The sequence below is a fragment of the Aythya fuligula genome, chromosome Z (assembly GCF_009819795.1).
Source record: "Aythya fuligula isolate bAytFul2 chromosome Z, bAytFul2.pri, whole genome shotgun sequence".
Classification (NCBI taxonomy): domain Eukaryota; kingdom Metazoa; phylum Chordata; class Aves; order Anseriformes; family Anatidae; genus Aythya; species Aythya fuligula.
The window spans coordinates 18,339,056-18,351,782 of NC_045593.1; the positions used below are offsets into that span (position 1 = coordinate 18,339,056).

General features: G+C 34.9%; 1 protein-coding gene across 1 annotated transcript in view; it reads left to right on the forward strand.

Moving 5' to 3' along the window:
- Positions 1-7,021, forward strand: part of NDUFS4 (NADH:ubiquinone oxidoreductase subunit S4) — a 47,305-nt gene extending 40,284 nt beyond the window's left edge. The window contains exons 4-5 of the mRNA XM_032205962.1: positions 3,461-3,534; positions 6,811-7,021. Coding sequence (XP_032061853.1) covers positions 3,461-3,534; positions 6,811-6,914 — 178 coding nt within the window. The 3' untranslated portion in view covers positions 6,915-7,021. The remainder of the gene's footprint in view (positions 1-3,460; positions 3,535-6,810) is intronic.
- Positions 7,022-12,727: the final 5,706 nt, after the last annotated feature.

The following is a 12,727-nucleotide window of genomic DNA, read 5'->3' on the forward strand; positions in this document are numbered from 1 at the left end:
ATCAAGAAAAGAAGGCTATTAGGTACCTGAAACAGTGAATCCCTTCTCAACTGTCAGTTGCATGCCAAATTTAACATTTGTTTAAACATAAACTAATGATATCTAGTTTCTCTATTTTTTTTTAAGTTATATAAGATCTGAAATGAAGAGCTACAGTTAATTTTTAACAAATTATTAAAAAAAAAAATGAGTTTGTTTCAATGTTGCCATTAGGAGTAGTAAAAAATCTTAAATACACTGAAATCCAGAAAAGGAGTAATGCTACAATTTAGAGATGTAAGTATAACTTAGATGTACTTTTTTTTTTTCTAAATAAATGTACTACCTACGTTTTATAATGTGGTTAGAATTCCTGTAAACTGGACAGCAATTTTTCTGATGATACTGAATCTTGTTATGAAGCTGTCTTGTAGAGGCATTATCAGGAAAGTTAATTATTATCCATAAACAAAAGTTAAACACTGGAAATTAACTTTCAAACTGCAGAATGGATGCAATGTGTACTGGAAGTGTGTGGCTGTAATCATAATGGCATTTACAATCAAAGAACACAAAATTCTGATAATAAATAAATAAATAAATAAATACATATGAAGTAATTTGGGAATACATTTTTTTCCCTAAGGTGTAGTAAATACATCTATGACCAGATTGATCTATTATTTTTTTTTAATACAAATGTTGTGAAATATTAGTTTAAAATAACTGGAATCAAGTCATCCTATTATTTTGGTTTTCCGTAAAATATTGAGGCTTACAACCTGTAACGTCTTGGCTGTATTGTTATTGCAAAGGAGTTACAGAAGCAAAGATGAACTGTGACTAGATGAGGAAGAAATCTTAATTACGAATTAAGATATCAATTGTATTGAAATACCCTGTTAAAATACCTGTTTTAACACTTCAAGCTTGCATACAACAATGACCCCATCTTAAGTAATTTGTGGGGTTTTTCACCATCTCATCTTAAGCATACTAAAACGCCTGGTTCAAGATAAGATTTCAGTGCTTTAAAACAGTTATGGCTTGGATGATTCCACTACTGCAAGTAGCCACCATGTTTAGCAAGCAATGGCTGTTGTTTCACAGTGGCCTAAATTAACTGATAGACTGTTGACATGCAATGCACCTTTGTGTTCTGTCTTGTGAGCTCCCAAAGTGTGTAGCCACCAGTGTCCAGTCCATTTATACCCCTGCACAGATTAGAGTACTGTAACCGGTGCCAGTAACACCAGCTTTATAGTTCAGGTTGAATTGAACTTTTCCTCAATTCCCCTTTAGTTTTCATCTGACTTTAACTTCTCTAGACAAGTTATTTCTTGGGTGGGAATCTGCATTTACTCTTTCCTTTTGAATAATGTGATATAATTATTGGTGAGTACTTTTCTCCTGAACTCCATACACTTGCTTATTTACTATAGGTCTTTTCTGTATTTCTGTGATTTTACAATCTCATTTCTCTTTTTGTGTGCTTTTTTTTTTTTTGTCATTGTCATCTCTTCTTGGTTGTAGTTTTTGCAATGCTAATTATCCAGTTGTAGATCTGAATAAAATAGATTAATGGCTTTTTTTTTTTTTTTTAGTTGGGAACTTTGGTTACAAGAATACTTACGGGTAGTTCTTGAGTACCTCCCTAATACGAAGCTATAAACAAAGAAACGCAGGAATCATATGGTTTCCATTGTACAGAATCTCAGAAAAAGAACAAAATTTAGAATCCCAATTTGTAATCTCTGATAGATAGCCTAGAGCATGGGAAATGCTGTGGCATTGTTACTACCACCAGGACATCCAGCTGGCTGTTCTGAACTCTAGCATTTGTTCACAGATTGTCTCAAATTTAAATACATGGATTGCACATGTAAAAGAAACCAAAAAGCTGTATGATGGATGATCTTACCAGAGAGCAGAACACACCAATTCTGCACAGTCCTCATTTCCAAACTGCCTCTGTCGTGGAAGTTTTTCACTAAACTTTCAGTACTGAAGAGGTACAAGTTCCTCGCTACACATCAAAATGAAACTTCTTTGTTTCCCACTTAGTAGTGAGTTGACTAGATTTTTCCAACCTCAATCACAGAAGAGATGACCAATAAGCAAAAGCTGTCACAATATTGCAATTTACTTGGTTGCATGATTCTCCTCTGATCACACAATGGACTAATTCATAGTCCCTAATTCTCTGTACTGCCTTTGTAAGATAAATCTTTACATGTTTTTAAGAAAGCCCATCACAGTGGCATGTCAAAGTGTAATTTCTGCCTTTATCCTGTTATTCTTTTTTTTTCTTGGGGAATATATTGGATGTATAGTGAACTCCATTTTTCCATGTGTACATCAGATAAAATTACATTGTTGTCTTTGCTGGAAGCTAGATTCCCCCTCTTCCCTTCCCCCTCTGCCAGTCACAGGCTTTGTCCTTTATTGTAGAGTTCAGTGTTCCTTTGGTTGCTTTTTCTCTTCATTTACCCATATAGCTTCAAAGAGAGAGCAGTCAGAGGCAGCTCCTTCAATAGTTCGTTGCAATTTGGTCTTGTCTTGCAGTTGTCTCCCAGGCTCATGTGTGGTGGCTGGCTCTTGGAAGCATTATGCAATCATTGCGCTCCTATGGCCCCTATCTTATGTCTACAAGAGTCCTGTGGATTAATTTTTAAAGTCCTTCTTTTTTAAACCTTTGTCATTGCTTTTAAGTTAAGCTTTTATAGCAACAAATAAGGGAGTGTTTTTTACTGAAATTTTAATTTGTTTCCAAAAGCATTTTGCTTGTTTCCTTCCTTTCAGAAATGTGGTTGAGAATGGCTGATAATTTGAAAATAACCACTGTGTAATTACTTAGCTAGCAGTTTGAGTTTCTGAACTTTGTTTTCAGTGGTGGCCTGAGATCTAAGTGAAGTACTGGAATAATTTTTGGTGGCCATGTGACTTCAGCCAAATCTGAACTATGAATTTGTTCACATCTTTTCAGTCTTTGATTAATTCCTGCTCTGTTCAGTTTGAAATTATTCTCTCTTCTGTATAAGATTATTCTCCCATTAGCTACTCTCAGACTTCTGGCCTCCATGAATTGTTCAAAATTGCTGTAAGCCTCCCAGTCACCCAAAAAGAAAATGTGCACACAGATTTCAGAATCAAAAAGATTGTTGCAGTGCATTTATTATAAATTCAGCAGGTAGTTAGACATATTTATTGAGTAAAAAACCTTAAAACATTAATTTCAGCAGAAAGTTAGGAGGGAATTTTAACAAACTGAAAAGTGGAAACAATATTGTCCACAATGTAAATGTTAATCCTGGAACTAATTAAAAATGTTAGGGATTTTGAATGGCTGAAATTCAGGCTGCTTTTGAGGTGGTATACCACAATGACTTGTGTAATATAGCCTTTGGCTAGCACTTGAGATACATATACAAGTATTTTTTATTTCAACTGTTCTTAGAATTTGTCATCTGATTTCTTACAGAGCTGATCCGTTATCCAACATGGTTCTTACTTTCGCTACTAAAGAAGATGCCATTGCCTTTGCTGAAAAAAATGGTGTGTATTACGTTTATGATGTATGATAGATTTAGCTTGATGCTTAGTCCTCATGGAAGTGATGAATTAGTAGCACTGAGTTAAAGCCAGGAATAACACACATGGGGAATACAGCTTCTTCAGCAGTTTTTCCAGTGGTGTGCAGCTTTCATCTATATTTAGTCGAGGGTAATTAAAGAGTAAAATTTCTTAATCGGACTAAATTGTATAAAGTTGTTAGTTGATTTCTACTATGCACCCATAAAAATAGGAATCCATTAACTTTCACAGTTAAAAAGCTAAACCATTCAAACCAGTGCAGTTTATTTGCGCTTCTTAAAGTCTGGTACATGTAATTTCCCTGTTGCTCTTAGAGGGGATCATTTTTACACTTAATGGTCTTAACTGCATTGAAAAATAAATCGTATTCATTAAGAAAAAAATAGGATCATCATATTTGCATTGGATATATAAATTGTGATTTTCTTAATAGTATTCTGTAATGTTTTGCAAATAATAAGAAATTACAGAAAATCTGGTGTTGCTTTACTTACACTTGTGTATTGTTAATGCTATTTATTAGGAAATTCAGTTTGTAAGAAAAAAACCTGAATCCTGGCCATTATGTTAATGAGGTAGTTATGTTATCTCTTTGGACATGATATATTTTACCCTTTTGGTATGCATATTCAAGTTAAATACTCCATATGTTCAGTGTAGGAAATCTATGCATTCACTGAATTAGTAATGAATCTCCATTGTGCAGAAAGCTACAAAGAAATTTTACCAACTAAACTACAGTGACGTATAGTAGTTCAATATTTACTTAATTTGCACCCATAATTTTACCATGAGATATATGAAAATTTTCTGCAGGTACTGTGTTACCTAAATTAAGGTGGCATAGGATTATATGTATGTTATGTGCATCATATTTTCTGTAGTAGTAGCTTCAGTATCAGATGCAGCTGGAAATAAAAATTTTACAAATGTGGTTTTAGAAAGAAAAGAGGAACATAGGCACTCCTTTAGAATGGCACAACTTCTGAACTGATATTGTTGAAATACGTCTAAGTCTGGGAACACAGTTAACTTTTCTGTCCTTTCAGTAAGAATTACCCAAGTTTTGCTTAACAAAATTCCTTGAAAACCTCACGTTTAGCTTCTGCAAATCCTGGATTATTGCAGACATTTTTTATAAGATTGGGATATGATTTTGATACAGTTCTCACTGAAGGACTTAAGAAACCTCAGGCAAGCTGTCTTTGTGCCTGTCCTTTCTGAAGCATCTTCTTTAGTAGGAATAAGAGCACAGAACACAGTAACAGGAGAGATCTCTGTCCAAAATATGACTGCTCAGGATGGTCTGAAGTTGAAATAAGGAGGGAGCACTCATTACTGGGTGAAATTAAAAGTTTAGCCTGTAGACCTAAATTTCTTTTTTGTCCTGTCTGACATCACTGTTGATAAACATAGTTTTCGTAACAAGGACAGAGAGTTTTTCTACTCCAGAGTAACCTTTCGTCACATGATGAGGATGTTCTTCCAGAAGATGTTCTTCCACAGGCAGTGAAATCTGCTTTCTATCCACTTAGTTTGTATGGCAGAGTTATGGGCAAAAATAATCTCTTACAGCATTGTAATATTTTTATAAAACTGACCTCTGCTCATTGTTGTGAACAATTGACAGTTCCTAACTCAAGGAGCATGTTCCAGAGTGTGAAACCTTATCACATATGGCTGTCTATTGCAATCCAAAGGTAGATGTAACTAACTTTGTGGATTTTGGATAGCTATGGCAGGCCAAGTCATTGTGCTGGCAGTTGCAAATCTCTTTTGGAGGTATTCAGTGCCTCTCTATCTAGTGTATAAAAACATGAAGCAATAACTTGGGGCTGTAGATTCCATTCTAGCAACCAAGTGCTTCAGTGTTAGGTGTTACAATGCCGAATGTTGCAATACCACAGTCTGTCTCTGAATGTAGTCCTGGCAGCTCACTCAATCTTAATTTGTTAATCAGAATAGTAGGCAAAAGTCAGTGCTCTCACACATGGAAAGAATATGTTTTTAAAACCTCACCCCTATTCCAGTATTTCTTATAGTTAATAATAGTTAACTTGGAAATTAACATTGGTTCAACCTAATAAACAAAGAAAATCTTGGCATTTGTGAATACACAAAATTGAGGCACAATGACAAGGCAACATGTGCATCTAAAAAAACGTTTTGATGTGTAGATGCGTTTTGAGTGTTTTCTGTGAATATCTTAACAAATGTAGATTTTCAGATACATGTTAAGCCTTTTCAGATTTACCAAGTTCTTGTTTTAAAACTGAAGAAATGCATCATCTTATTAGTAGCAGTTAAAACTGGATTCTTATCCACTTCTAGCTTCAACTCAAGAATTTCAACTTTGAGTGAAATGTTGCAGTTAAAGAGACCAAACTTTGGAATACTGAGTGCTGCCCTGGCAACTTTCCAGGCACCTGGAGGCTGCAACCAATTTGCATTTTGATTTACATAAACACTAATATCTCCACCTCTTCTTTTCTGACATTTTTTAGCATTTCTCTGGCTTAACTATCACATAATTTACTTGTCTTCTATCACTTCATTCCCTTCTCTTTTACTACTAATTTTTTTATGTTCTTGTAAAAAGGTTAAGTATTATACTCCCTTTTAATGTTGACTTTTTTTTTCTTTGCTATTCCTTACTTTGGTCCTCCCACCTTTTTGTTTTTTTCTTCAATATCCATTATCTCCAATGTCTCCATTCACTCCCAAAGTTATTGTATTGGTCTCCTGTATGCTATTTTTTATATCACTTCACCTTTTTTTCTTTCCTAGCTATTTCATTTCCTGTCCCAGCATACACAGACTGCCCGTGTGATGCTATAGAGTAACGTAGATGTTATAGAGCTTGTATAGAGTAACATAAATGCTATAAAGCTTGTAAAGTCATGATCTTGCAGGGCTGCATACAGAAATGGTTGGTGTTCCCTGTTGAGCTTTTCACTGATGACTGTCAAGGTTTCTGGAGGAGTATTGAAGGTTGAGGTATGCAGTATGGTGAAGTATCTCAATTTTGAGAACAAGCATGTGTCACATGCATGGCATTTCTGTATTCTCTGCTGCCAGCTACAAAGGAAGAACCTAGTGGATGCCTATCTGGAGAAAAAGATACTAAAGTTAAAAGGTTTAAGTTGCATTTGCTCTATATTGTATGCTGTGAATATTTAAAATTCTCTCTTTTTTTTTCTTACCCCTGCCCCTGACCATTTCCCCCACAACCTCCAGGCTGGAACTATGACGTTGAAGAGAAGAAGGTTCCAAAACCTAAATCCAAGTCTTATGGGGCAAACTTTTCTTGGAACAAAAGAACAAGGGTGTCTACAAAATAAGTTGGCATTGGCTGTCTCTGAATGTGAATAAAGTCAGCTGTGCTGTATTTATAGTCCAAGTATAATACATCTCTTAATCTCCTAATAAATTTGACCTTTAAACTACAGATGCATCTTGTGATGTCTATTTAAAATGTTTTTGATGTCTCCAATTGAACCTGTTACAAACTTCCCTATATAGAGAAGAGATTTGGGGTGTTCATACTTGTAAAAATTTGCTGCATTAGGAATCTGTCAGAAGGAATGTTCAAAATCAGCTGCAACTTTAAAGGAAGATTGTGGTTTATCTTTCAGGGTAATTTTATATTCAATATCTTGTTTAAACTTATCAACTCTGCATGTAAAAACTCTCAATATAAGTGTATTTTTCTCATTATATACAAGATAAATCTATTGGATGAATAGCAGTGTGATATACAAAAATTAACATTTGACTATAATTGACACAATTCTTCATAAATATATTACATAAGCTCCTTTCTGCTCAAATCAATATTGACATTGTTCCAGAATAAGAGGATAGAATAACTTCAATATAAACCAGTGGTTTTGTGTTGAATATACAGGAGGCTTACTCCAAAAGACTGAGATTATAATTATTTCTCTGTGGTGCTCTTCCAGCATGAAACTAAACCAGTTAAATATTCACAAATTTAAATCCAAAGAGTGTCAGGTGCCTCACACAGCATCAGCATACACTAATTATATATCTATATATATCTATATATATCTATAGATAGATAGATAGATATTTTATTGCTGGTTGCATATTTATCTGCATTGAAGTTTCCTGTTGCCTGACAAAAGATGCTGTGATAGCATCTCAGACTTAATATTGAATATATAGTCTAAACTCAGTTTGTGTTACAAGACATTAAATCATTAATTATATTAATGTACAACATTGTTTGGAATCCTTGCTGTTACATGTCCGCAGCTTTTGATTTATTTATTTTTTCCTTTAAATTGTAGTTAACAAATTGTGGTATCAACAGACGGTCAGAGAAATTTATTACAAAGTGGGGGAAGGGTACACCTTATTCACATGCAACTTAGAATTTTATCCTAACCAACTCTCACAAAAGAAACAGCTGAACTCTCTTCACACAGAGCTCAAGAATGGTGGAAGTGCTATCCACTGCATTTTAGCAAAAAGAAGGCATAAAACTACCTTACGTTGTCTGGACTTGCTTATATACTTGTTTCAGTTTTAACCAGCTGCCCTATATGCTGGCTAACATTTGTTTAAACCATTGTTTTTGACCCAGTTTCAGTGTAATCAACCAGTTGGCTGATGTTGCTGTTTTCCTACCACAGACAAGAACTATTACTTCAATTCATCTTCCTATTGAATTTTGAATGCTGCATTGTGCAGTGGAGCCTACATTCCTCCAGGAACACCAAAGTGCACCAAACTAGAATCTTAACAGTCCAGTATCCTGCATCTCTTTGTATTTCAGCAAAGCTAAGTATGCAGTCCTTACTAATGAGGCGGTAACAAGAAAGGCTATTCGATGACTTTTTTTTTCTTCCTTTTGTGTTTTGCAAGTGAAGATCAGGAAGATCTTATTTTGTCTTCAAGCTTTGTGAGATAGTTGTCAGCATTAAAATAGAAAAGTGCCTGAGTATCTAATGCAGCAGATGCACAACTTGATTTTTGAAATTATGTAGCCCAATGTAATGACTGATAAACATTAAATACCTGTCATGATTTTTGGAAGCCTAATCTGTGAAGCTGCTTTATGTTAATCCATACCACTTGTAACTAGAACCAGTTTCACATAGAGCAGAGTTTCTTTGGTTCTTCAGCTAAGATAATGGCAATATTCAAAAGAGTATTTGTTAAATTTCTTTTTAAAGAGGCTAGAGGAAGTTGCTGCTGTTCATTTATTTTATACATACATTCATATATATATATATATTTATATGCACACACATCTTCGTTATGGTTCTCTAACATGCACGCCACTTTGAAGTTACTTTGTGAGGTTTGAGCTAAGCCCTTCTTTTCCTCCAACCACTTTCCTAGGACTTGGGTGTTTTTTTGATCTAGGATGTAGGGGTTCTTGACAATGAGCATGCTGACACTGGTAGAGTTGATTATTGTTGCTATAGTTTTTGAAACATAGGAGTAAAACTGAGTGCAACAGTTTGCAAGAGACAAAAGATTAGTGCCAATGGGATTATATTATATATGTATATATTTAAAAACAATTTTAAAAAAAGATATTAAACTTCATTCCCCTTTCACTAACGTACTCAGAGTACTCCAGAACTAGGCTTAAGCTGAAATTGTACAAGATGATATGACCAGCTTTAGTTACATTCCTTTAGAAGTGAATGCTTCATTGTTGAACACCACCTTTTATCCATGGTGTGTTATGACAGGTAAAATTGTTCACAAATACAAAATATATCAAAAAAAAAAAAAAAAAAAAAAAAAAAAAAAAAAAAAAAAAAAAACAGGTACCATAATTAGTCTTTTGAGTATCCTGACATTGGAAATCTAAAGTGATTTTCAAGACTCCAGTGTAAATGCTGAATGAGGTTAGTGATTCATCTTGATGGTGGTAAGTGTAGCTGTGCTGCATATAACTAATCAGATCTTTTCCTGGTAGTGATGAATTGAGAATTCTGGAAGCATCAAAATTCTTCATGAAAAAAAAGAAGACTTCAAAGTTCCCAACAAATAAAACACATTATTTACCCAGCGGAATTTACATACATCTAAGATACCTTACAATCTGTCGTGGTTTAACCCGGCAGATTTACACCACACAGCCATTCGCTCACCCTCCCCTCTCCCTCTCTGGGACGGGGGAGAGAAACGGGAAAGTGAAGCCCGTGAGTTGAGATAAAGACAGTTTAATAAGACAGGAAAATAATAATAACAATAATAATAATAACAATAATCATAATAGTACAATGATGATAATAGTACTACTAATAATAATGTGTACAAACAAGTGATGCACAATGCAATTGCTCACCACCTGCTGACCGATGTCCAGCCTAACCCCGAGCAGTCCGGCCCCCTCCCCCCGGCTAGCCACCCCTATATATTGTTCAGCATGACCCCATATGGTACAGAATACCCCTTTGGCTAGTTTGGGTCACCTGTCCTGGGTCTGTCCCCTCCCAGCTCTTGCTGCACCCCTAGCCTGCCCGTTGGCAGGACAGAGCAAGAAGCTGAGACGTCCTTGGCTTGGACTTAATTTACTTTAAAACTTTAATTGTTGCACTGCTCTGCAACAATTAAAACATCGGGGTGTTATCAGCACTCTTCTCATCCTAAGCCAAAACATAGCATTCTACCAGCTGCTAGGAAGAAAATTAACTCTGTTCTAACTGAAACCAGGGCAAATCTTAAGCAGAAACAACAAATAAAATATTAAAGAATCACAAGACGATTGCATGCCAACATTGTAGAGATGCCTTACATAGGTGTTACTTTTGCATTGAGCTGTGTAGATTTGGGAAATTTTTCTTGCAGTTCAGTAGAATCCATTATTATGGAAAGGCTTACGCAAAAAAGTATCAAGGCCTAACCTGAAGTACTTTATACTCAGACTTCTGCATATTTGTTATGTGAGGGATTTCAAATAAGGAGGCAGAAATCTGCTACTTGACTTAATCCTGTCTCAGTTTTATCAAATCATTCTACAGTATCACCAATTTTCTGGAGAAAAAAAAAAAAAAAGGCTTATCTTTGATTGGTTTCTTGGGAAGTTGCATGTCACAATGAGATGTGGAGTATTTGAATCACATATGGGTGAACGTGCTTGCTTTTAAGAAAGTTTTGAATTCATTACTTTGTGTACATGCACTTCTGTGTAACTATAGCTTGGTAGAGTAGCGTGTGGCTTCACACATTCACAACTTTGTGGACATAGGGAGGACTTCCCAAAATTTTCCACATCAATCTTGGTGTCTGTTGGGTAATCTCCACTGCACCTTGGTGGAGCTGTATGTGGTATTAGTGGTCCCAAAGACGTGTACAGACACAAACCAGCAACAATGTCTGTAGAAGCTGGGTCATGTAGGAAGATGTCAATTTTTTTTCTTCGATATGCTACTACTTTTACTCCTAACAGGTCTACAAAGTATGTGGTACATTTCTTTACATTTCTTCTATTTTATCCCTCTTGACCATGTGGAAATTTCAATGCATGGATTTTTGGAAGATTGGCCACTCCAGTACTATAATTTCTGCTTAAAAACAGGGATATTTTGGATAAATTTTAGCTTTTTTTTTTTTTTTTTTTCTTCTTCTTTCTTTTACCCTGTATTTGCATTTCCTTCTTACTGTCATCTTTTGTCACAGGAAAACAAAACAAAATAAAAAACCATACCAACCAACATTATCTGTCTTTGGGATGCTCGGAAGTACCCTAATCTGTATACTGTACTGTCTTTTCTCATACCTAAACAAAATTAAAATGCTGCCAGTAAATGTTCTCCATTCTGTTGCTGAATTCACATACAAACATTTAATATACTCTTTGCAGTATTAGATTCTCTACTAAATGTGGGTGTGTACCTGCACATGCTTTGATATATTTTGCATGTTTATGTTGTGAAAAAAAAAAAAAAAAAAAAAAAGGTAATTTAAAGGTTTTTATGGGACACATTATTTTGAAGATAGGGTAGCATTCATATTTCCTATGAATATATTTTTATTAAAAATATTTAAAACTCTTAAAATTACAATGATGTAATGGAACCTAAAGACTGTCAGGAAACTAAGAGCACAGTTTCAGATTTCTAGTAGTATATTCCTTAACTACGCAGTTTGATGGATAATTTAAAACAAATCAGACTATTAAGTGATATTATGAAATGGAAAATTTAATTACCCTTATCTGCAAAGTTTTGTCATGTTAGAGAAGGAAAAGTTAATTTGGACTAATTTTAGCTTTTACCTGTAATTTCACACCAGGAATTTGTGTAGTTTGTTTTTGCCAGACATAGAGTTATCTGACCTTACATTTGGTTACTGGGCATGTGAGCATATTTTATTATTCCAAAAAGAACAAAACAACAGATAAATCTGAAGTAACCTACAAAATAATTTTAGACAGTTGTGTGATAAGTTACAGTATGTCTGGCAATGTAGCTTTCTTTGGTGAGTCCTTGTCATCTTCTCCTGACATTCTGAGGAGGATTTTTTTTTTTTTTTTAGTACTTGATTAATGCTAGAGAGTATCAGCGACAGCAGAACATTTCTGAAGTAAATGTGCCTACAACAGCTCAACACAATAATAAAAACAAAAAATATATTTTGAAATTGTATTGAAAGCTGGAATTCAGTTGGATTTAAAATAAGGATTCTTCACATGACTGATCATAGAAATGTCCCTGCCTTGAAGCTTTTCTGTGCAGAAAATATAAATTAAAGCTTTTTGGAGAAGTTGATTAGATTAAATAGGAAGGCTGTCTGGCCTACAGAAACTTGAAATTGTGGAACTATTATCTGTAGCTTAAAGATTTTGCTTAAAATTATTTCTTGACCTGAATAACAGAACGTGACAAATCTGATGTCAGGTTTGTTTGTTTTATTCCCCTCCAGTGGTCTCTGTCTATACTGCCATGCACAGATTCAATATAAAAAGGATGGGTCAATTTGGCTGTTTAAGAAACTAACTCACTTTACACATGTAGAATTGTAGACTATCCTGAGTTGGAAGAGACCCACAAGGATCACCCACAAGGATCACTGAGTCCAACTCCTGGCACCACACAAGTCTACCCAAAAATTCAGACCATATGACTACGAGCACAATCCAAACGCTTCTCAAACTCCAACAGGCTTG